We start from the raw sequence: 25,185 nt of genomic DNA, 5'->3' as shown, positions 1-25,185 counted from the left end.
GACAAACAAGTCAAAAATTATTTTCTCAAACTATGTTGTTTGTTTTGCATTAGATTGTCCTTTTTCTGCTCTTTTTGCTTGTAAAACTGTTGTATATGATTGCATTTTGGGGAGGAGGAGTCAAAAGCCAGTTTTTAGGTTTGCTTGCTCGCTTCAAGTCAACCACACAGAAGCTGCGCAGGGCCGCATTGCGCAAATAAGGAAGTGCATTATGCGGAAGTAACTTCTTGTTTTTGTTGTATCAGGGCAGAGACTCACATGGCTTTAAACCTAACTGGACGTTGTTAGTTCTACCCCAGTAGACAGTATTGTTTTTTCACCCCTGAAGATTAAGAAGATTTAAACAGTAGCAGGTGTCCTTAAACCCACCGCGCCCTCCTCAGGTTTGTTTGGTTGTCGCTTTGAAATCGGAGACGTGTCGATTTGCACCTCCTTCTGTTCTGTCACCATTCATTATTAAGCACATCTCTCTCTCTGTGGCCGCTGTACCGACTTCTCAGCTGCTTTCTGTCAGCTTTCACGGCTCAGACTTCTTTTTTTTCTTCCATTATGTGTCATGTGCAGCTGAGAACACTGATTTTTGTAGCCTGGGTGCTGGGCTACGTGGCCTTCCTGCTCTCCTTCAAGAGGATGTGGACAGGGAAACACATCCGAAGTCCGCTGGTCCGCTCTCTCTTTATGAGTATGGTGACCGAGGGTGAGGCGGGAATAGCTGACCAGCTGGAGGTAAGGATGTGAATACATGGCTGGGGTGGGAGCTTCACACTGTCGTGAAAAAGATTTTTGCCATGCTGTCACACCAATTTTATGTACCAAAGCGCCTTCTATATGAGTCATTAATGCGCTCTAGTGTTGGTAACACCCGCCACTCCCGAGAATGGTTCCACCTTTCTCCATGTTTTCCCAAATGTAAGAGATGGTGGTTCTCATACATCCTCAGTCCTTATAAATAACTTTGCTTTCCAGACTGATGGATGTCAATGGCTTTGTTTCTCAGTTTTTCGTAGATAAGTGCATTATATGTTAAGCCCTGACTACTTCTTTTCGTCATTTAAGCTCTATCCATATGACTTGTTGATTGTACTGTAAAAAACAAAAGGACATATTTTTTCCCTTAGTTACAATTTCGATTACCTTTTCCCATAAGTGGATAAAATCGGCATTAGAAACTGTTTTATGTATTTACTCAGGTTAGCTTTGTCAAATACTAAAGTAAGTTTGATGTTCTGAAACCGTTTTAGTAGTCAACCAAAAACATCTCTCAGGGGTCAGGTAGTTTGGTCAAATAAAACCTGGTGTAGCATGACAAATTCTTTACTTGTTTAACCCATTGTTACTTTTAAAATTTCAAATCAAACAGAGTACAGTTATTACCAATACAGAGCTAGAAGCTGGAAAGAAGTAAAAACCATTTTATAAAATCCAAACATAGGCAAATCAAATGCAGAAAAGGAAACCTCTACATCGTTTATGGCAAATTATAAACAAGATGTCTTGGATCTCTACACACACATTATCCATTTTTAAATTCTGACTATGTAATGTGGAAAACTATTTTCGCCATTAGCTATATCAAAACAGTTGAAGTCATTTGTTGTTGCCTTGTTTTCTTCTACTTTGCCCTGCCCGCGTTTAGTGGTACCGGTGCTGTCCGGACCTGCTGGGAGAATCGGTGCGCCCCCTGTTCGTCCAGAGCCACATGGACACTGACACCAAGGCGTTTCTCAAGCACAGCCAGGAGAAGTCCGGCTGGCTTTTCACACAGCTCTATCACTCTCTGGTATCAACTGTCCTCAGTCCCATGGTGTCGCGCACCTCCATCAACGGGTGAGTGTTACCGGCTGTCTTGCGTTTCAAACCGAGGCCTTCCGTCTCTCTGATCTGTCGCCCGCCTCAGCTTTCTGGGCCGGGGCTCCATGTTCGTCTTTTCCGCCGATCAGTTCCAGCAGTTGCTACGGATCGGCCCGGACTGGGAGGCCGACAGGCTGCTGGATCTCGGAGCCGGGGACGGAGGAGTCACGGAGGTCATGGGAGTCCACTTCAAGCAGGTCTACGCTACTGAGGTCTCGCCACCAATGAAGTGGCATCTCCAGAGGAGGAATTACACGTGAGTGGGGGGAAAAATGGTTCACTTACTGGGATGAGAGACGCAAGTTTTGAAATGTTTTTGAGCCTGTTTAAGTCATTAAAACGCAGTCATATTTGTGGGATCAGTAATTTCAAAAATGATCTACTGTTTTCATGCACCTCAGGTCAGTTGACTCTTTAGCCAGTTTGTATGTATGCATTGCCATTTTGTCCCCTCCTACTTCTGTTTCAGTTTTTTGTATTATTGTTGTTGTGGTTAAGCATTTTTATGATTTATGGTGTTAAATATCCTTAAAAATGCCAAGATTTGCTGTTTTATTTCATTCAACTTTTATTATGACCCAAAAGCGTTTTGCTACTCTGTTTCCAATTTTGTTCTCATTCCCATTTTTCTCTGTTTTACTCCCAGAAAAATGGAAAATTATGATCCCAGCTCAAACATGGTACGTGACCTGGGTATGAAATGTACCCAAGGTGCGTTAAGCTGAATAACGATCGGTACCAAACGCTCCCCAGTCGACGGCACCATTTTTTAGGATGAGTCGATTAAAACTGTAGCGATATGGAAGGGGTTGCTAATGGTTGCTCCAATTTTTGTGAATTTTCTGTTTGTGTGCATTAACTGCATTTTGTTTCTTGCATTTGACAAGTCTTAATTTACAGCAATTTCCCTTCAAGTTACCCTCCATAAGATAATATTATTAAAAAATGGCATTGTGGATAGTCATATTCAACTAATTTTGGAACCCGTGAAAGAGTAGATCCTATTTATTATGTTCTGAAAAAGAGGATGTAATTTTTTTTTTCAGCATGTCATTAATTCAATCCCAATGAAATAGTTATTTTCAGTTAGAGAGTGACAGTAGGGTTTATGTGTCCTTCTGTTGTGCATAGGCTGCTGGGTATAGATGAGTGGCAGCACACTGGTTTCCAGTATGACGTAATCAGCTGCCTGAACCTGCTGGACCGCTGTGACGACCCTCTGCATCTCCTGCGGGACATCAGGAGCTCCCTGGTCCCCAAGACAGGAAGACTCGTCTTGGCTGCTGTGCTTCCCTTCCAACCTTACATTGAAGTCGGTCAGTGGGGAAACAACAAAGTTATGGTTTTGATTTGATTTTCAATCTAAATAAAATAAAAGTACTTTTTTTTTTCTCCTCATCTCCTAGGAGGGAAGTGGGAGCGTCCAAAAGAGCACCTTAAAATCGTGGGAAAGACGTGGGAGGAGCAAGTCACAAATCTGTGCAGTGAGGTTTTCAAGCGGGCAGGTTTTGAGTTGGAGGCCGTGACCCGACTGCCGTACCTCTGCGAAGGCGACATGTATAATGACTACTATGTACTGGATGATGCGGTTTTTGTTCTCAAGGCATCAGAGGACGCTGGAGATTCTCCTCAGTGAGAATGGAACTGATTGTCGGGGTGGAGGATGCGCTCCAAATGTTTTAGGGGTTCTTTTTTTTCTTCATGGGTGTTAGTGCAATGTAAAACGTGTCGTTCTTGCAAGTCATCCGTTTCCGACTTGGGTGGAAATGGGGAGTCGCACGTGAAGCTCAGGTGCTGCGGTCTAGAACTTTTGGATCCAGAGATACCTCAACTATTTAAGCAATAAAGGAAAAAAAAAAAAAAGAGAGAGAGGCTGTTGGGACAGCCACTAAAGATTTAGTTCGTCTAACACATCATCACCGTGCTGTAAGTGTTAATCTGTAAAGTCTTGTACTTGTGTTTTGTGTTGAGATTTAAATGTTGACAGTGAAGACAAACATGTTGTTATTTTAATTTGGTTACTTTTAGTACATTACAACAGCTGTAAATACTAAAGGAAAAAGTAGAATATTCCTTACATTTCCTGGTTACTGAGTAAAAGTTCAGCAAAATGTGAACTTATAACACTGCCTTTTGTGCTTTCTATCAAATTTATTAGTAAATGCTCTCAAATTTGCTCACTAACCTGTAAATCTGACATGCATAGGAGTGAACCTACGAAAACGGAGGCGGGCTGAATCATTTTAGGGCCCGGGGCAAAATTAAAGACAAGAACCCACCTTTTTTTTTTATACCATTCAGTTTTCTGATACTTTTTCGTTGTCTAAGAACTACTTGCAGTTTCCCGCTGTTTTTACTGCTGCGAGCGGTTTAGTATTGTATAATTGTTTCAGACTCAGTAAGATCTTGATTAATTTTATCTGTATCTGTGGATGTTGCCTTCTGGGACAAAATGCTTTTAGCAGTTGATTTTTATTTTTTTCTTGCTCATGGCTGGAATCGGTAACTTAGATTTCTGCAGTGTTAATTTTAAATGGGCCACTTGGTCTTGAAAGATTTAATGTCATATTACGCACATAGAGGAAGGTGAAGTAGCCATTATGGTCTCTGTGTTACATTGACTGTAAATGGGGGGAAACACTAAGATTAGAGAAATGCCTACACTTGGCACAAATTGCAAGCTGTGCTGATTTAAGAAAAAAAGAACTTTGCAAAATATTTATACAAGGTTTTCTGGAAGTACAGCTGACAAAATTACAGCTTTTAGGCCTGGTGGCTAAAATCAGGTTATATGTTGAACAAGAGCAAAAATGTAAAGTTCTAATGGCACCTTAGAGCTATTTAACACTTTTTTCTGACGTGTTCATTTTGGAGGTTTTTCTACAAATATGTTAAGTCTAGCTCTGACATATGTCATCGGTTGGTTTTGAATTTAATAATGTGGAATCTATTGTTTTTATTGTGTTTTTGTCCCCAACCATTTGACCATAAAATAAGGTTTGTGTTCCAGTTGATGGTGCCAAATGACAATTCAGAAATGTGCCATGATGTTTTTATGAGTAAAAGTTGTGTTCCTGAATAAAAACTAACAATTTTTAGATGTTTTGTGTTTTGTTTTTTTGTTGTTTTGTTTTCATCCAGTGCCATTAAAGGACATTATATTCAAATCAGACAATTTTTAGTTTGTGGTAAAGCTTCCAAGTGAGTATTTTTGCCAAAAAAAAGGTGATCTACTATCAAACCAAGAAGTTTTTATAAAGACAATTTAATTAAAAAATAATAATAATTTAGCAAAGTATGAAGCTCCAGTTTTTCTTATGACATATCACATTGATTTTGTGATTGTTGTGCAGACTCGTCAGGTGCATACTAACGAATGTACTCGGTAATATACATTGAAACGTATGATTTACTTTAAATATGTCAAGAAAATATGAGAAACGTATCTAAAATAGTCTAAGCCACATAAATTGTCACTATCAAAACTTTTGCACATGATGGCCGATTTTACTACAGCTCTCACTGGTATCTCCTGATAACTTCAACACGTATCCTAATGACACGTCAAATATATCCTCCATACAGTTCAGCTGAATGTGCTGTCATCTTGAAATTATCAACTAGTACGAACCAATAAAGGAAAACTCGGAGCTTTTCTTCTGAAACGGAAGGCAGGCTTCGCTTGACATAAATTATGTAAATGAGGCAGTGCGCCTTTTTGATTGGCTAATGTTCGTTCGTTTCTCGCTTGTCATTGGATGCTGCTATGTTGGCCACGTCTCCCAGCCACGTCGCTCTCCACTCGCCATTTTCCCCGTTCCCCCCGAGCTAAATACCGTAGTTTTTTTCTGGCGTCGCATTTGTGTTCAGCTTTACAGTTGGGCTGGGTGGAAAAGGGAGTGTTACCGGAGAGGAACGGAATTCACCGAAGAGCTTTGAGATAGGTTGGTGACTGAGGGGGCTTCCTCAAACATGAACATTTTCAGGCTAACCGGCGACTTGTCCCACCTAGCAGCCATCATCATTTTGTTGCTAAAAATATGGAAAAGCAGGTCCTGTGCCGGTGAGTACATCCCTTCATTCTTTCTTTCTTTCATACAAAACTCTGTTTTAAAAATGTCAGTTCAAAACGTAAGTATTGATCTCGGTTTCCTAGTTGAACCTCACTTATTAGCTCCAAGCTAACGTTAGCTATAACTTGCTAGTAGTACCCTGTGTAGTAAAGCTACCATTTCTGTCAGAAAATATGACGTTTCATACCCACACTGCTACTACGAAGAACAATGCGACGCTGCAATGGACGCCTGCAGGTGGCTTTAGTGGCGACCGGATTCTTAAGTGTTGTTAGCTGACCGTGCATAGTTTGCTCTTAGTTTGACATGTTGGGCCCTTCAAAATTTCTATTTTTCACCTACAATGAGTTACTTCCACGTTTTTACTGCTTCTTCCACCACAGTTCGGTTTGTGTGATCTGTGACGTGGCAGTGGCCCATCCAGAAGTTAACAGTCACATTGTCCACACTTTGGCTGTGTCCTGGAGAGATGCAGGAGGCAGTTTGCTGTGTTTTCAGTTATTTTTTTCTTCTCTTTTGTTTGGATCAAAGGTTACAGCTGTGCATCAGTCAGCTCCCTGAGTTATCACTGCTGCTTACAGGAGATTGAGTCACACCGTTAGCTCTCCCTGTCGTGTCGAACCTCCAGAGACCCGTTTCAGTATCGGTATCCCCGTCCTGCGAGCTGACTATTAAAACAAAACTAGTGCACAGGGATACATCCAAGTACTTTCTGAGATGTATGCAAGCACATTATAGGCACTCCCCTGGAGGTTTTGCATGGACACACAGTTGCTAAATACAGAAAATGCCGACTAGAAACAATTGTTCCGCCATTGTTTTGGCGCCCCCTCTAGCGTGGCGCCCCTAGGAGTGCATACCCAGTTTTTGCCTCACTAATAATGCATCACAGTTGAGTTCTGATTAGTTAGTATTATTGTAAAGATACTCTACGAGTGTTGGCACTAATCTGTTGATTAGACAGTTATACTTTTAAATCAATAATTTCCCAAAACACAAGTTTTTAAGAGTTTTGTCAAAAATGATTAAAAGTACTGTACACTTATTTTATTTTCTTGGATCCAGAGTTGGAAGTGTCTCCACTTCACTGCTCTCATGTTCTTGTATTAATTGTGTATCCTGATGGTCAGGTATTAAAAATAACTCGTGTCTGAGTTAAAATTAAATGTGTGATTTTTAGAGGCTTTTATTTCCATTCATTCGAATGGAAATTGCCTCTCTCTGATAGATATTAATAATTTAAGTCATGTGAACATGACGAGCATGATACAACTAGACCAACCCACATACCTTTTTACCCGATTACCTGATCAAGGACGGTATAAATCAGTGAAGATCATATTGCCCATATTATGATCATATTACCTTCCATAACAATTATGGAGGGTAATTTGTTGACAAGAAAACTGTTAGTCACACACAACACTAATAAAAATCACTTGATACTGATGGTTTGGCAGTAAAAGTCTGTGCCAGACTGCAGCAGCATTCCTCCTACCTGATCCTGTGAGAAGAATGCACTCTTTAACTTCCTGTTTCTGCCATCTGCTGTCTCCTTGCAGGTATTTCTGGAAAGAGTCAGGTCCTGTTTGCCTTGGTGTTCACCACTCGCTACCTGGACCTGCTTACGTCCTTCATCTCCCTCTACAACACCACAATGAAGGTAAATCGCATTGCGATGAGCGTTTCCCGCAAGGAAACGTGAGCACACATTGCTGAGGTGGAGCTTACCCTTGAACTAACACGCTTGTGTTTGCTGAAGGATGAGCCGCATCCTCCTACCCTGATTCTGTTTGAGTTAAGCTAGCGTGCTTGTTTTCGTCCTATAGATTATCTACATTGGATGCGCTTATGCCACCGTCTACCTGATCTACATGAAGTTCAAGGCGACCTATGACGGGAACCATGACACGTTCAGAGTGGAGTTCCTGGTGGTCCCAGTGGGCGGGCTGGCTTTCTTGGTCAATCATGACTTCTCCCCTCTGGAGGTCAGTAATCTACACCAATTTTAAAGCAGATCTTTTAGCCAGTTCAGTCGAAAACATGCCGGAATTGTTTATCCCGCAGATCCTGTGGACATTTTCCATCTACTTGGAGTCTGTGGCCATCCTCCCGCAGCTCTTCATGATCAGCAAAACGGGAGAGGCTGAGACCATCACCACCCACTACCTGTTTTTTCTAGGACTCTACAGGGCCCTCTACCTCATCAACTGGATATGGAGGTTCTACTTTGAAGGATTCTTTGATATGATCGCCATTGTGGCAGGAGTGGTGCAGACCATCCTATACTGCGATTTCTTCTATTTGTATGTAACAAAAGGTGAGAGCTTTACATTTTTTTTAAACTCATTTAATTTTTACAAAGAAGGTGTAACCTTTTCTAAAGCATTTAGGTGATAAATGTTGTGAAACATGTATCTTGTGTGGTCTTATGTAGCCAGTTTCTCCTCGGTCACAAAGCACAGAACCTTGCTCTGTTTGTAAAGGTCGGGCTTCTCGTGTGACCAAACTCGCTGTTGGGAGTGTTTCAGGTTGCAAAGGAACATTTGTGACAACCACATACTGAAATAGAGAGTCCATCCCATTAGGGCAGGTAGAGGCTGGGTCAGACTTTAGAAAGGGCTTACAAGGGGGACCCCAAAGATTTATTTTTTATTTTTTAAACAAATGCTTGCTTTGAATTGTTCTTTATATAAAACGTATAGGCCCATATCAGATGAATTATATTAATATTTTGGGATTTTTATTAATATAAATAATATCTAAGCATTTTAAAATACAAAGTTATAGTTATTTTTTAAAAACAACATGGAGCTACTGCTCAGGGGTTCGCATTCAACCTACCATGCATCAATTCATGTATAGGTCTATCTATTAATGTATTGTAATTTGCTTTAGTAGAATATTTTTTTCTGTTGTGGGTATAGCACCAAACTGGCTGCAGCCCAGGGGCCCAAATCCTTGTAAATCCGGCCCTGGATAGAAGTATTAAAGTTGGAACAATGGAGACAACAAGGCTGGAGATGGAGGAATTTTCAGACTTTGGGATTTGAAGGATAAGCTGTTGACATTTTTATGCTGAATACCACATGGCACCTTTATGTGTACAAGAGTTGGCAATAATTGAGATGCATATTAGCTTTATGATAGTAAAAAAAAACAAATGTCCACTCTACCGCCACTACACAACTCCTCTATTCTCTTTTATCCACACACTGCTCAGCCTGGGCTTTATGATTAGTTTCTAATCGTGTCCATTTTGGACCTTATTGATGGAAAAATGTGGTTGCTCAAATATTTTTATTTTTCAGTATAGAGTTTTAAAAAGGAAGTCAGAGGAAGCGCAACAGGTGTGAGCAGCTATTTGACAGGAAGTTACTTTCTGTGTGTTAGCTGTTCATTTGGACTGCAGAAGAAAACAGGCTAAATGAACTGGTGTTATCGTACCCATTTTGCAATGTACCCATTTGCTTAAATTGTCATGTTGAAATATTTTCTCTTTGATTTAAAATGGTAAACCCTTGCTCTAAAGTAATTTCAACTGTCGTAAGGTTATTCTTTGGGCACTTTATGTCACTTTATGGATTTTGTGTCCTTGTATTTGCTCTCATGTCAGACCGTCTTGCTGTGTCTTATTGCTGTTTCTGCTCTGCCTGGTTTCAGTACTCAAAGGAAAGAAGCTGAGTCTGCCAGCCTAAGTGCCAAAGAGAAGCGAATTGGCAAATTGGGAGCGATCGGAGGGGAACAGGAACAGCAGTGGACACCTTTTGCAAAATATCCCAAAAAAAAAAAAAAAGAGAATTACAATGGAATCACGTCCCTTCCTCCTCCACCACGGTCTTCCCCTCCAACCAGCGTAAGATGCCTGAGACAGAGCAACTCTGGAGCTGCCGACTGATCCAGAACCGGTGGATTCGGAACGCCTGCATTCGGATTTCTGTTTGATGCATCTTGCCTTAACTTTTTTTTATTGCTCTGTATAAAGGCAGCAAAACACTGCAGGTTTTCTACATAAAAAAAGGAGGATCATTGGCATGTAACGGTTGAAGATGCCTGAGATTTGGCAGTGTATAATATTAGAGTTGGACTTCTTGTGCTGGGAGAATGTTGAGTTTGTAATATTTGCAATCAAAACAAATGTTCTTTCGTAAAAATAGGGACATTTGTTAAATCGTTTTAAAAATGACGGACAAATTATTCATGTTTCCCCCTACATTTATTTGACTATTTTACATTCCCACTTGTAAAGTTTCTTCTGGAGTAAAAATGCAATACATATACCATTCTCTATCCAAGGTTAAAAAAAAAAAAAAAAAAAAAAAAGGCAAGTTGGACACAACTCAAGTTATATTTGTTCAGGTGCCATCAGAACTGATTTTGTTTTTTCAGTGTATTTTAACTGTTCATATTTAAAGGCCTATGAAGAGTAAACTCGAAAAGCACAGGTGTAAGAAAACAAGCCAGTAAACTCATTTCTGCAAATGACTTTTTACATGAGCTCCTGCTCAGTAAGTACACATCACTTGTAATTACACATTATTGCCAAGCTTGTTCATTTCAGAAAAGATTCTTTTTAACATCTAAAATGCATAAACTGAAGCTTATGTGCTGTAGTCGAAGCCTCACTACAGAAAGTTTTCATCTTTTAGGTGCAGATGTATTTATTTTTTTTCTCGCTGATTCCAATAAACAGAGTCCGGAGAATGGTTTGTGTCCTCTATTTATTTTCCGCACGACACAGTGTATTCACTGGTATTCTTGACCATTCGTCTTTGGTGATGAGCTCCAAGCTTTAATGTTGGAAGGCCTGTTTGCCGTCACTCTTTAATTCTAAGATTCAAGTTGAAAGTCTATATATGAAATTTTGTGTTTGTGTTTTGAGAGCGCAGTTATCTTCGCCGAAACACGTTGTTTGAGCTTTCACGGTGTCCGTAGTTCTCTCGATAAGGGCGCTGAACAAGTACGCGCTTATTTTGCCGCCCTGGCGGTGTAAAGCGGCGAGGAGACACTGGGGGAACTATCTGATGGAGAGACACGAATTGATGTAACACCTGCTCTCGAGGACTGGGATTCCCTTTTCTTTGTCCATGGTGGAAAAAAAATAACACTGTTAGTACGGACTGCTCATGAGTTTAATATATTTCTAAATAAAAGCCGTCTAAACTAAAGTTAAAATTATTTAGCTGTAATTCAGTAAAAGTGAAAAATATTTTAAACAAATATCTGACACCTGTAAACTCGGAACACTGCTACCACGAACGATGCAACGCCGGAACAGAAAAGACGTCGGACAAAGCCTTTATACATGCTAAAAGGAAGTAACCGAGAACCCTTTTTATTCAGTTATGTCTGGTTTTCGTTAAACTAAGTGTTAGATCAACTGCGATATGGAAGATATTTCTCAGGAACGTTCTTCAGGTGAGTTACTGTCACTGGCTGCCTAAACACATAGTGTAGCTAGCTAACCTGGCTTAGCTGCACGCTAATGTTGGTGAGCGCTAAGCTCCACATATAAAAGGTATATCTTTTTAAAATTAACATGGAGCAAAAATAAACGTTAGTATGATTTTTCTCATATTTTTAAAACCCTTTCGGACGCTGTATTGTTACTGAAAAATCTTATTTATATCCTTTGAAATGTGCGATACAAGTTTTTCTTTTGTGCAAAGACATTAGAAAAAGTTGCCAATGTCAGAAATTGTACAGTTCTCTGTATAGGTTGAACATCATTTTAAAGGACTTTTTAATGAATATTATTTATTTGGATAAAGCCATCCAAATTTATGGAAAAATAAAGGCTAGAATAATGCATACTGGAAAATGGTATTGATTTTAATGAGAAATTACGTAATTATTAGATTGTTGTAAGCTGCAAAACGAGCCTAAATAAGTTTGACAGAGGGCATGAGGGTTTTCTGCAGATATCCTGTGTTTGACTTCACAAACATTACTGTGTACCACACTTATCCACTTTACTCTCATCTATCCAAAGGACATTATTGTTAAATTTAAATAGATGTTAGGAAGACTTATTTAATAGCCATTGGATCCCTTTCATTACTGATTGGGTGGAGATTAGATTCTTTGAAAAAAGCACAAATTACATTAATGGGCATGGAGATCAGAGTCCATCAACTAACTGCATCATTGGAGTGGTTTGGGGTTATTGTATCATTCATACTCAACAGATAAATTGGCGCATGGTTTCTGCTTGTACGAGCTTAAAAATGAGAGGAATTGCATGCTTGTTCTTAACAAAACATGAAATAAAACCAATGATCCTCCATGTTAACGTAGCATGTTTACCTTCAGGTGCGCCTTTTTCTCTCTCCGCTCTGCGTCTCCTGGTGCCACCACTACGGCTGGCCTCTGCAGCAATCTGGCAGACCGTCCAGCAGAAGGTGGTGGCTGACTACGGCATCCTGGAGGAATTTGTTTCTATGGTTACCGACACGATTCCAGAGCTGCTTACCAGTCGGCAGAGGGTCCAACTCACCCTGGGTCTGAGAGCACGGGTAAGGTGTCGTCCAGATTCAAACACTGCCTGTAGTTTTGATGTAATTAACACAGCTAAGCATAATGTCACATCTGTCATTTAGAAGTAAAAAAAAAATGTGTTGTTGTTCTTTGGGGTTCTTTCAGTTGATCTTGGATTTATGCCAGCGGGAAGCTGCTCCTGACTGCGAGCTTGTTGAACCGCATTTGAACAGGATGGAAATGCTCATCAGGTCATGGCTTGAAGAGGTGACTGAAACTCCTCTGACGTCATACTTTTGTTGAGCAACCTACATGTTTCTTGCAGTCAACTGAAATGTCCCGTCACAAATCAGGCACAGGGGTTGAAGTCCAACCATCAATAACGCATCCTTGATCCACCTTGGGAGTTGGTTGTTAAACTGAATTCTGCAAGGGCTTTTTGTCTCAATATTTAGTCTTTAATTTCTTAATCTACATAGCTCCTTTTCACTGCTTGAATGTTTATCAGTGGCTTATCTTACAGGCCGGTGGTCCAAATCCAGAGGTGTCCCACTTGGACTTTGTGGATCTGGTTAAGAAACTACTGAGAAGCCCTGATGAGAGAGAACTCTTCTTTCAGGTTAGGCTTGTTGATCCGCTTTTAGTTTGCTGTAATCATTATCATTTATCGCCTAATTCTAGGGCTGAGATAGTTTATTAAGCAACACATCAGGCTCTCAATATCTAGGATTGTGCTTAAAAATAACATCTGCCAACAGTTAAGCCACCTATAGAACCATTTTTAATTATTACTCCAGGAAAAATCTTGATATTTTTTTTGTCTGTATTTATTTATTTAATTATAAATAAAATATACTTTCTATATTTTATTCCCAGCGGGGTTTCCGTGAAGATTTTGGTGCAAAATATGACAAAGCTGTCGATGCCCTGATGTGGTTGTTTTTGTCTAGACTTGAAAACATCCTTCCTATTCAAACTTTCCATCAGGTACATGAATAAATCCCAGTTTCTGTCTTCTCTTTAAATTAACAGACATTAAAGCGTCCTTACCATTTTCTATGTACAGGTCGCATCCGTGTTCGGGGAGGTTTCATGTGTCTTGGCAGAATATGTGCAGTCTGTGACTCAGTGTGACGAGCTTAAAAACCTTCTGCAACATCACAAAGACCTCAGTCAGTTGGATCACAATGGTAAGTTACAGTAATCAGAGAACTGTGTGACTGACTTGGAAAACCTGGTGAGAATAAAACTGATGCTTTTCAATCAAATTTAAAATTCACAAAAAGCAGTATAGTTTTCCAAATGTTTCCAAGTGGCAAAAAAAAAAGTTTCTTTCTAAAGACGTCAAGGGTTAGGATAGCAATGTTAAAAGTTGACTAGAACGTGGTTAGTCTTGTTATGTCGAGCTCTTTATACGTCAAGAAATAAACACTTCACATGCAGGTCCCTTGCGCTTAGGAAGCAATATGCAGCATGCTTAGGGCTCCCAGTTGTGGAGAAGGATGCACACCTCCAAGTTGTACCCAGGGTTGGCTATGTTGGTTGCTTAAAAACGTTGGCTGCTTTTAAAGCTGCAAAAATGTAGCCCTCAAATTTTTGATGGTAACTCAGAATAGTAAGTCGTAAACACAGAGAACTAGTAATTTGTGCATCTGATTGAACAAATCCGGAGATTTCCAAACAGGAAGTGAATACCCCAGCAACACTTGACATACTGCTAAAAGAGCTTTAAAAGAGCAACTCATTTCGACCACAAGCCAAGACACTGACTGTCAGGTTTTTAATCATCTGTAAGTTGGAATAATCACAATTTCTGGAAATAAAAGCTTGAAATAATCTACTGTTTTAATGAATTTGTACAATATGAGTTTGACTTTCTTGCTAGCCTTCATAAAATGTATTGTAAGCCACTTTAGTCTTATGTAAGAAATTATCTTTTTCTTCTCTTCCAGATATTTCTCTTGATGGTTCCTGCATCATCTCTGCCCTCAAACTTCCTTCTCTAAAGTCAAGCAAGACATCTGAAAGTCAAACAGAAGTCAATATTTTGGGCTGTGTCCCATCATGCCCATCACCTATGGAAGAAGACTCTTCACCATTGCTTGAAGCATCCCAGATAAAACCTCATTCTGCTTCAGGACCTTTAACTGTTGACGCGACTAATTTGGAGAATGGAACACAGCTTTCCAAGAATGAAAATCAAACTGAGAAAAATATGAGTGACTTCTTTGAAGGTCAAGGGAAGGCTGCGTCTTGCGTCGCGAAGAAGCGTAAAGTTCCCGGGAAAAAACTTGAGAAACCAGCGATCACAGTTTCTCGACCCGTGAGGGCTAACAGGGGAATGTTGATGAAGAAGATTCTTGAGAAGGAGAAAAAGGAGCTACGGGATAAAAACCCACCGGCCAAAAACCCTGCTTCCAGGAAAACCAGACAATCCAGCAAGACTCCCGCTTCAGTGACTGATAAGGAAGAGTCTGCTCGCTCCAGCAAATTGTCTTCGCATAAGCCTCCTGCAGCCACATGCAGTGAGGATGACTCCTGGTCTTACTACTCGGAGAAGTCTTGCCAAGACGATCTCAGTAATGCAGATTCCTGGTCTTACTACTCTGACGACGATGGTTCATTTGCAACACCTGCCAGCAGTCCCGCTGAAAGTGATTCATTTTCCAGCTGCTCTAATGCAGACACTCCTGAAAATAAGTCCACTCCGTCCCCAAAAGCAAAACGGTCCAATACAAAAGCCAGCACTCCAAAAAAGACCCGGAATTTCTTGTGTTTTATTTGCAAAGAGCAGGTAAGCAAAAAGCTGCGAGCTCACATAAAAAGCCACTTTCCCAACAAAGACTACGCCTGCCCCCAGTGTGGCACCAAGTATAAACTCCTCTCTTCGCTTGAGAGACACTTGAAAAAGACCTGCTTCGAGTACCACCTCAAGAACGTGGATCCCACCAAGCCGGAAGAAACCCAGAACCTTTCCAAATGCGACAAATGTGGAGATGCATTTCAGTACAAGATTTCCTTACAAAAGCACCTGCTCACACACCATGAGCTGTACTGCAGCGTGTGTCGGACGGTGCTGCGAGACGCAGAAACATTGGCCCGCCATAAAACCGCACACACGCCGTTTCAGTGCACCCGCTGTGACCAGACCTTCACCGTTTTTAAGCACTTGGTTAGGCATTTCGAAAACACCCACGGAATTAGCAAACCCTTCAAATGCAATCACTGTCCAAAGATTTCACCTAAGCTCAATGCTTTAATCAGACATGAATGGCAGCACACAGGTCACCTACCCTTTCAGTGTGGTCAGTGCAGTTTAAAGTTCAAGTCATTCTCATATCTTTTGTCCCATGAAAAGGTCCACAAAGGGGAGAAACCCTGCCTGTGCTCGGAATGTGGAAAGACTTTTGCCCACAGATCCAACCTGTACCGCCACATTAGACTCATCCACAGTGCTTCTAGAAATGAGAAGAATTATTCTTGTTCCCAGTGCGAGAAGGTCTTTAAAGAAAAGGCCACCCTGATAAGACATCAGAGGACCAAGCACCTCCAACAACTGTTCCGCAGAGAGTGCCCCTACTGTAGTAAGATGGTCGCTCCGTCAACATTGGCAAGGCATAAAATGATGCACATGGGACAGAGCCCCTTCAAATGCACCACCCCTGATTGCGAGAGTGCCTACAGAACTGCTTCAGAGCTGAAGAGACACGTGCTTTTACACCACACCACTGAGCGACCTCACAAATGCGATGTCTGTGGAAAGGGCTTCGTACGACTCGGCGATCTCAACTTGCACGCAAAAATCCACACTAAAGAAAGACCGTTTGTTTGCCACATCTGCGGCAAGGCTTTCCTCAAGTCCTACAGCATGTTTAGACATAAAAGGCTTCTACACTCGTCTGTGCCAGATTAGAGTAAAATTGTAGAAATGTTTAAATGAAATCAGTGAATAAATGTCATAAAGCAAATGTTGAGAAAAGTTTGTGTACCCAACTGCAGGTGTACTGTTGTCAGATGGATCATAATGTTTTGGAGATGAACCTTTTGTAGTACTACATATGAGGCTCTGCAGTAATTAGTACTGGACCAATGACTGGCAACATTTTGTTACACAAACTGGTGTTAGATGGTAAAACTCCTTTTGGGCAGGTTGATGAGGATTGGAACTCATTCTCCACTCTAAGGAGATTGCAATTGGCATTGAAATTTCTTGACATACCTTTGCTGAGAAATAAAACAATAATTGTTCAAGAAATTGTCAGTGGTATGTCAATTTTGACTTCCTGCTTGGCTGATATATATATATGAGAGGATTGGTACAAACATCTTACAAATGTCACCTTTGGTTTAAGGTTTGTAACATTTTCTAGCAAAGGGGTTTGAACTTCGTTCTTAAGGGTGAAATACCATTTAAAAAGAGACCCTTAACCTTATTTTCTGACATTAAATCGAACCAAACATTTTCTGCTTTTAGGATTACCAAAGTTATCTGGCCATGCGATTGACATAGGGAGAGATGTGAATGTGTTTTGAGGGACACCTTAAATCGATATCAGTGGACAAATTGTGTGCACTCAGTCAGTTGTGTTCTTTTTTCTAAAGCAAAATATCTTAATCAGTGTTGTATCTGTGACCGTTAGAGCAGAATATATATTTTTGTTTGTCAGTCTAATTACAAAAAACATCCAAGAATGTAATGTATAATATGCAATCTCAAACATAAAATCGGAATTTTGGGCCAAAAATCTGATTTGCTTTGAAGGCATGTTCTCCATGGAAAGATTATGAGGTTACTTTTGTATTAATGCTACATTTTTAAATTGTGGTCTAAAACTTTTAAGATTCAATTTCATTGTTTTTTTTTCTCCTGGTTTTGGATGATTGTGAGACTGAAAAGAATTTCTGTCTTGCGTTAAATGTGCTGTGTGAAAAAAATGGAACTTGAGTGTGAATTCAAGAAAATGTTAAGAGGAAATACAATCAAAAAAGTGAATACATCTTGGTTTATGCATATGCATCTTTTTATTTGGTTTTATTTGATTTTTATAGCTTATTTTTCTCAGTTCAGTTGTGTATATTTCACATATGTTTTAAAAGTCTTGAAATAGTATGAACATATTTTTTATTTTACATCTCGGCATTCATTTTAACAAGGGTGGTAAACTTTTGAGATTTACTGTAACTTAAACCTTATGGATCGTTAAGGCATGAAACGGCCCCTATACATGAGGAACAAATCAGTTGTCAACACTTGAGATAGTTTGGCAAATAATAATAGTGGTTTCCACTGAGCTGAAACATCTAGAAGGTTAATAATTACACTATAATTATTCAGCATAACCGAGCTTTGAGTAATTTAAGAGCAATTATTCCTAAATATGTAACACATTTGACTATCTTCAAATTGGTGATGCAACAGGTCGTCACGAAGCGGAACGAAACAGAGCTAACTAACGAGTCCGGACTGTTTCAGACGAAACGCAGAGCAACCGTTGACGCAGAAAAAGCGCCTGGAAGACTTTGGTATTGAACAAAGCCGCTGTTAAAGGAATCTCTTTGACTGTGGTAGAGTCCCGGACAGTAGTTGTTCTCATTGTAATGTTACTACAGTGACTGTCTAAGATGGAAGGAGGAAGTTCCGAGTTACCTGGTGAGTAAAAACACCAACTGGCAGATTTGTTTAGCTAGGCCGCAGCGCGCGCGCGGGAATAGCATCCTAATAATATGTTAAAACTGACGGTTTTCGTCATAGTGTCCATATTATTTTATTGAAATCGGACTAACGATTTTCTTAGACGCCGCCAGAGGTACTTATTTACAAGCCTTGCGAGTCAGGTAGATATAGCTGATGCTAAAGGTGTTCTGCCACAGTGCCAACCTAGCTAGCTGAGAAGCATTGGAGCTAACTCAGTTAATGCTATGCTAGGCTAGAGTTAGCTTCTGAAATGACTCCGGTGGTTTTTACAGTTCACTCTAATATTTCTTAAACAAACGTTTCCTAAATTATGTGCTTATATCATTTATTTAAACTGAATATAAATCCTTCACGATACATTTACATATTTGATCAAGTCCGGAGAATGCAAATAAAACCAGGAAGATCCTACATAACCGGAGTTTGGCCCTGAATTTTTTTTTATTCCTTTTGTGAAGGGCAAGTTTTAAACTTTCAAAAACGTTTACTTTAAATGTTCAGTTAAAGTTAATATCGTTGTGTAATATTGTAAAGAGTTCTGTCAAGTCAAACGTTTTCATCTGAAAGACCATTAAAAACATTTCAATAACACAATAATGTTTGTACGTTAAAACACAAGAGGTGTGCAACATTTACACAGCTTCCCTTGTGGGGCTAATTTGTGTTTCCTAAAACACTCGAAAGGTTGTCACCAAATCACAACTTTTTAAAAAATTATTTTTATTTTTTACTAAAAAGAAAACGAATTGCCGTTTTATTCCATTTGAATGGCGAAAATAAATGTAGATCAAGTGACTTGTAAGAATCCTTGTATCCTTTGTATCCTTAAAAGCTACGTCTGCGAATATTGAAAGAATCCTACTATTTTTCCAATCAATTCTTATAATCTAAAAATATTATATGCAGACTTTGCCTGGGCCAGATAAGCATGTATTTGCATGTCAAATCACTTTACTTTGTGAAGATTAGGTCTACTTGTAGAACACAAATGCAGCATCTCAGTTTAAAAGTTTCATAACATAGATAAAGTAAAACTGAAGTGTATGGAGGGGTTCAATCACCACTACACTCATCAGCCATCATCACATGTATCCATGGTTTTGGATTTTTTTGGACCTTGTTCATAAGTATGAGTAAATTTTTCCTTTTTTTTTTTTTTTTTCTTGAGGGCTGGACAGAAATTTGACACAGGCATGAACCAGTTACTAAATTAAGAAATGTAGTAGGAGGGACTTTCAATTGCATTATTGTTCCCGTCTCCTCATAGAAACAAGCTTCTATGTACTTTCAGGGCATTTACATGGCGTAATGGTCTATTACATTGACTTTAAAAAAAATCTACATGTCTTCAATCACTGTTTTGTAGAATCTAAGCTTTACAATGATTCCTAGCTACAGCTGACACCAGATATTTGCATACAATGAGTAAAAACACATGTAAGCCTTTTTTTTTCTCACTGTCTGAAGTTAAATCAGACCTTACTTTTCCTGTTTTAGCTGAGTTAGAATGACCAAGTTTATTTATATTGCTAAATGAAGGTAACCTGGCAAGATTTTTTTTTTTTTTTTTAAGAGATTATTATTTTTTTTTTTTTTGGAACTTGCTTCGAATTCAGAAATTTCTATGTGTTTGGGTAGCATCATCGATAACTGCCTTTTAAACTGTATGACATGGGTCAAACATTTTGTATGCGTCTTTTTATTCATATTCCAAATATCTGGAATGAAGACCCACTGGCCTATTTTTAAGAACATGCCTAGTATAATAAGGGGTAGATATTTATTTTGACAACAAAAACTATGCCTAGACTCTTAAATCGCTTGTATTGGTGCCATATGATTGACTTTCACTCTTTTTCTTGACCAGTAATTCAACCTTTTGGAAGCAGTAGATGAGGCTGAGCAGATATGTTGATAATCTATGAAGGATTATATTATAAATAATTTATTAAAGTCTTTCACTAATCTGTTTTTGGGGAAGGACAAGTGTAAGACATGCAACTATTGAAAAAATGATGGGAGCTGGAGAAAATCCCACAAAAACAGCAGTCCACTGTTAGTACTGTGGTGTTGAAAGTCCAAAGAAAGTGTGAACACTCTGATCACTAGTGGAAAATATAAATATATTCTTTCAAATCCAGGACAAGCAATAGCAAATGTTCTAAAATAACTACTTTTATTTTATAAGTTCTATTCAGACATGGGACAAGTACCCAGTTTATTTCACTATCAGTCATTCTCGCTGCACCCATGGATTCAAGGAGATCATATTCATTAGGATCTCATAACAGTGAAGTAACACACTATGAAACAGAGAAATCTTACACTCAGAGTGCAGACAGCCTAAAATCATCCTCCAGAGGATAATGTCAAAGATTCCCTAGAGAGGCATAGAACTGCTTGGAGCAGCAAGCAAAGAGTTTAACCTTCAGAGCAGTAACGAGACATCACTTGTCTGAGGCTGAACGGGAAATCCCAAGGACAGGTCTAGAATCATCTGCTGGGGTATATTAATGCAGACGAGATGTTTGAGTTTCAAAAAAAAATTTTTTTTGCACAGCAAGATGTTTCACTTTTATGTTTCATCCCAGACTTGCTCTAAAACGTACACCTGCTTTTTCAAGCAATTACTGACTGTGTTTCCTTGTTTTGCAGGTCCCACTCTTCCCCTCTCCGCCCTGCGCCTCCTGGTTTCCCCCATCCGCTTGGTGTCTGCTGCGATCTGGCACACAGTGGAACAGAAGATTGTGTCCGACTATGGCCTGCTGGAGGAGTTTGTGTTCATGGTTACGGAGATTGTTCCTCAGCTTCTTTCTACAAGGCAGCGAGCCGAACTCATTTTGGGCCTCAGAGCACGAGTGAGTCAGGTTTTGTTTGCTAACATTGATTTCTGATTGGAGTTTTTACATTAATCATGACCTGAAAGAGTCCAGGCCTTGTTGGGGAGTAGTGATCAGTATAGAGGCTTATCTCAACATTAAGGGTGCATTGTTTGGTGTTTAGAAAGCAGTTTTTTCTGTCACCAAAATAAACGTAATGATATATTGACAACACAACTGCACTTTTCAAATTAGTGTCTCAAAGATGGATACACAGCACTCCTAATGTTAATCATCAAACTGCTGTTTTCTAAAGGGATCAGCTCTAAAGCAAATGCAAACAAAGCAGAAGGGGCATCTGAGCAGCTTTGTAAACAATTTTCATCTTACTGATTTATTTATTTTGGCCTTTTAAATTGCAGCTGATCCTGGAACTGTGTCGTTCTGATGAAACGGCCGACCTGCAGATTATTCAGCCACACCTCGACCGAATGCAGAGCCTCAGGTCTCTGTGGAAAATAGAGGTAAACTCTCTTACCTCTGTTGCATGCTGGGTTTGTTGATTCTGGTGAATGTAGTTATTTTGCTTGTCCTTTACTATCAGTTTGCAAAACCAATTGATTCTGCTTCTGCCTACAGTCAACAGAAGTGTCTGACTCTCATTTCATGGGCCTTGTTCAAAATTTGCTCAGAGATCCTGATGAAAGAATGACCTTTTTCCAGGTAATCCTACGTAGACAAACAGCTCTGTATCTTCAGCTCTTGTTAAAGTTGTTGGTGGTCACCCAACTATTTACTGGATTTGTTGGTGTTTCAGGATGTTTTCCCTGGAGACTTTGGGCCCACATACGACAAAGCTATTCAGACTCTGATGTGGCTGTTTCTGTCCAGACTTGAAAAGCTCCTTCCTGCTCAAAGTCTCCAGCAGGTAAACGCATAATCTCAAGAGGAAAACGTCTTAGGTTTTTGTAGTACTCAAAAAATGTGTTTGAATAGAATATAATTTTAAAAACATTTAATTTTTGTTTTTTTATCAGGTTGTTTCACTGATGAGTGACACCACCTCTTTTCTGAATGAATCCATGGAGACTTTAGTTCAACCTGAAGATCTAAAAGTATTGTTGGACACACAGAAAAATCTCACCCACCTTGAAGATATTGGTAAGGAGATCTTTCTCTGATATACAGGTTCATTGCCATTTAGCAGTTCTGTCAGAAAGTTCTCTGTATGTTCTACCTGAACTGATCTATTGTGTTTCTTTTCAGAGTCTTATGTTGTTGACAGCGGCATCTTATCAGCCCTTTGTCTTCCTCCTGTGGAAAGAGTCGTGATTGTCAACGAGCAGCCAGGAACCGACGCAGAGAGTAGCCTCGTGTACACAGTCTGTTCAGAGATGGAGGTGGAATCTGAGAACAAAGAAGTGTATGTCGAAGTACCTGGGAGCACAGCAGAGTGTGCAGAGCCACAGTGGTTTGGCATCAGTGGAGAGGTGAAGACTGAAATGGACAGTATTGTGGTCTCGGATCCCACCGAAGGCACTGAGGCCAGCGAGGGGGAAATGGTAGATGACAGGCACGATGACCATGCTGGGACTCTGATCATTGGGGAGGATGGCCAAGTGACACTGCTAGATGGCGTGGAGAAGAAGCCAAAGAGGCATGGGGGGAGAAGGAAATGCCCAGACGACGACGATAAAGATTACAAAGTGGAAAGTAAAGCAAGGGGCTTTAAGGAAGACTTGGATGCAGACCCCTTGTGGGAAAGACCAGTGAGAAAGAATCGAGGACTTAAGATGAAACGGTACCTGTCGCAGTGGAGAAAATCAGGCAAGACTTTGGGCGGTACCACAGTTTCCCAGAGTTCAGCAAAAAACGACTTGGATGAGAGAACGTGCAAGGTGTGTGGCAAAGTGGTGACCCAGGCCAAGTTCCTGCAGAGACATATGAATCAGCACACAGAGGAGCTGCCCATTGCTTGTTCCGTGTGCAAAAAGTTTTATAAGAGTTTACGCTTCTTGCAGCAGCACAAATGTACTACTTCAACTAAAGTAAATCCTGATAAAGATACACAAGGACAAGAAACCACATCAGATGCTGGTGAACAGTCATCCAGTGGGGTCATTTGTGAGGCATTTATTGACGATCATCCTCCAGACAGCACCGCCCAAGATCCTGACTATATCATGTCAGAGAAGTCCTCCGGGGAATTAGGAGAAAGAAGCCCAGACGGAAGTAAGAGTGGCCTGGAAGGTCCGTTCTACTGTCCTCACTGCAGTGTCGAGTTCAAATGCAGACAAACGTTTAGGTTCCACATGAGGAACATTTGCTACACTGAGCAGCAAGTGGATCCCGAGAATCCAGATGATGTGAAACACTGTTTCAGATGTGACGAATGTGACAAGGCTTTTAAGTACAAGTCAACGTTGGATTCCCACAAGCAGACTCACAACCCACTCTACTGCGAGGTCTGCATGAAACTAGTACGTGACTCGGAGGCTCTGGCCATGCACAAAGAATCCCACACTCCATTCCAGTGTAATCGGTGTGAAGAGCACTTCCCCGTATTCAAGGCCCTTCATAAGCATTACATCGATGCCCACAACCCCACTGAGCCTTTCACTTGTCCGTACTGTGAAACGACCTTTTCCAGTTTGAAGCGTTTCATCAGACACGAGTGGAAACACACCGGTTACCAGCCTTTCCAGTGCACTCACTGTGCTAAAAGGTTCCGCTCATACTCTGATCTTGTGGAGCACCAGAAAAAGCACACAAAGGCGTATCCGTATCTTTGCTGGGAGTGCGGCAAGAAGTTCAGGCACGGCGTCACACTGACGAGGCACGTGGAGCGTGTGCATCACGCCGGAGAACCCGTAGACGAAAAACCTACCACGATCTTCCCTTGTACTCAGTGTGATAAGACCTTCACATCTAGAAGGTGCCTTCTAAAACATGATAACTTCCACCACAAAGGGATGCGCTTCCCATGTGAGCACTGCGGAAAGGGATTCTTTGGGAAGGACGCGTTGGTGAGGCACACTTTGATCCACACCGGCGAAAGGCCTTTCAAGTGCGATGACTGTGAGAAGTCTTTTAGATCCGCAGCAGAACTGAAGATTCACAGGCGGTACCATACTGGAGAAAGACCGTTCAAGTGCACCATATGTGAAAAGGGTTTTGTCCAATCCTGTTTTCTTACTTTGCACATGCGAACGCATACAGGAGAGAGACCATACGTATGTGCAGTTTGTAACAAGGGCTTTTCAAGTTTGCATGGCCTCAAACGACACAGGAGACTTGTCCATTCCTAGTTTCTATTAACATTATATTAATCTTAATGCGGACTTTAACTGTCAGTTTACTATGTCCCTTATGAAGGAGGTTAGTTTAGCTTCAGCGTTGTGCCAGAAAATAAAAACGGATTGCTTATGATTATAAATCTCACTTTGGTTGTCTGGGTGCTGGTTAGATATGGAGACTTGAAACCAAGTTTTCCTCTTCTGTGACATTGTCCATATATTACGTGGTTGCCACAGACTTGCGTTGTCAGAAATGTATAGTTATACTGAATTATAAAAATGTATCTTTGTATTTTTTACAGACATGTTTGCTGCACTTCTGCATATAATTTGTATGTATGTGATTTAAAATTTAATTACCTTTAGAAATTTGGTTTTTCTTCCTTAAATAAAAATTCTTAGTGTCACTTGCTTTGAGTGATGTGATGTGATTTGGTGTGGTAATCTTTTTTTAATAGTATTTACCTAAAATTTCAGAAGAAATACTTAACTTAATTTTAGTTGGTAGGGAACATACCTTTATTAGCAGTGTAGCTTTTTTAATACAAATTTCAAATAATTTAAAAAGGCTTTAATACAGCACCCTCTATTGAAAATGGTTGTCTTGTCAGATCAGTAAGATGGTGTTTTAACTCTTCATGGTGTTATTGACTGAAAAAGGAGTATTTGTGAAATGTGAGGAAGTGGTAATAAAAAAAAAAAAAAAAAGTACCACCCCAGATGGGACTCGAACCCACAATCCCTGGCTTAGGAGGCCAGTGCCTTATCCATTAGGCCACTGGGGCTTTTGCGGCATCACTGGTAGGTAAGACATCATCAGCCTTCTGTGCACAATTTTCATGTCTGTTTTTGTACATGGTTTCCTAATTGTGAGATGCAATGTCCGACGGCACCCTAGTGGTTATTTACCTTGGGCTTGCTTTAACAGGGTTACTCCCGAATAAAAACTATCTTTGAAAAAAGGAAAAATACAG

At 40.2% G+C, this 25,185-nt stretch overlaps 4 protein-coding genes, 1 long non-coding RNA gene and 1 other non-coding gene across 7 annotated transcripts; 4 read left to right on the top strand and 2 right to left on the bottom strand.

The window, feature by feature from the left end:
• The first annotated feature begins 192 nt into the window (after window positions 1–192).
• On the top strand, window positions 193–4,948 carry mettl9 (methyltransferase 9, His-X-His N1-histidine). 2 transcript variants are annotated; one of them, XM_015050847.1, is made up of 6 exons: window positions 193–383; window positions 565–726; window positions 1,637–1,827; window positions 1,898–2,107; window positions 2,983–3,167; window positions 3,258–4,948. In XM_015050847.1, exons 2-6 carry the CDS (start codon window positions 631–633, stop codon window positions 3,485–3,487), a joined length of 912 nt encoding a protein of 303 aa, XP_014906333.1. In that variant the 5' UTR covers window positions 193–383; window positions 565–630; the 3' UTR covers window positions 3,488–4,948. The 2 variants fall into 2 exon arrangements, with proteins under 2 accessions (XP_014906333.1, XP_014906332.1); XM_015050846.1 differs by lacking the exon at window positions 193–383 and having other exon boundaries at window positions 397–726.
• Window positions 4,949–5,612: 664 nt separating this feature from the next.
• Window positions 5,613–10,628, top strand: LOC106958759 (ER lumen protein-retaining receptor 2). The gene is made up of 5 exons (XM_015050825.1): window positions 5,613–5,914; window positions 7,487–7,587; window positions 7,754–7,912; window positions 7,992–8,244; window positions 9,588–10,628. Exons 1-5 carry the CDS (start codon window positions 5,824–5,826, stop codon window positions 9,620–9,622), a joined length of 639 nt encoding a protein of 212 aa, XP_014906311.1. The 5' UTR covers window positions 5,613–5,823; the 3' UTR covers window positions 9,623–10,628.
• A 514-nt stretch (window positions 10,629–11,142) lies between these two features.
• Window positions 11,143–12,323, bottom strand: LOC106958760 (uncharacterized). The gene is made up of 2 exons (XR_001427212.1): window positions 12,231–12,323; window positions 11,143–11,336 (listed from the first exon to the last, which is right to left on the bottom strand). It is a non-coding gene; the product is annotated as an uncharacterized LOC106958760 (long non-coding RNA).
• LOC106958755 (zinc finger protein 37-like) lies at window positions 11,254–16,651 on the top strand. Its single transcript, XM_015050822.1, has 7 exons — window positions 11,254–11,342; window positions 12,237–12,439; window positions 12,567–12,668; window positions 12,925–13,020; window positions 13,278–13,388; window positions 13,468–13,591; window positions 14,354–16,651. The coding sequence occupies exons 1-7, from the start codon at window positions 11,312–11,314 to the stop codon at window positions 16,312–16,314; spliced, it is 2,628 nt and encodes an 875-aa protein (XP_014906308.1). The 5' UTR covers window positions 11,254–11,311; the 3' UTR covers window positions 16,315–16,651.
• Window positions 16,652–17,834: 1,183 nt separating this feature from the next.
• Window positions 17,835–24,640, top strand: LOC106958754 (zinc finger protein 624-like). Its single transcript, XM_015050821.1, has 7 exons — window positions 17,835–18,051; window positions 20,752–20,954; window positions 21,338–21,439; window positions 21,555–21,638; window positions 21,733–21,843; window positions 21,953–22,076; window positions 22,182–24,640. The coding sequence occupies exons 1-7, from the start codon at window positions 18,024–18,026 to the stop codon at window positions 24,221–24,223; spliced, it is 2,694 nt and encodes an 897-aa protein (XP_014906307.1). The 5' UTR covers window positions 17,835–18,023; the 3' UTR covers window positions 24,224–24,640.
• Window positions 24,641–24,923: 283 nt separating this feature from the next.
• On the bottom strand, window positions 24,924–24,996 carry trnar-ccu (transfer RNA arginine (anticodon CCU)). Its single transcript has one exon. It is a non-coding gene; the product is annotated as a tRNA-Arg (tRNA).
• Between the last annotated feature and the right edge of the window lie 189 nt (window positions 24,997–25,185).

This window comes from Poecilia latipinna, unplaced genomic scaffold, assembly GCF_001443285.1.
Source record: "Poecilia latipinna isolate Pla-1442-1.1 unplaced genomic scaffold, P_latipinna-1.0 Scaffold1012, whole genome shotgun sequence".
NCBI lineage: Eukaryota > Metazoa > Chordata > Actinopteri > Cyprinodontiformes > Poeciliidae > Poecilia > Poecilia latipinna.
This window is presented reverse-complemented; position numbering and strand designations above follow the sequence as displayed.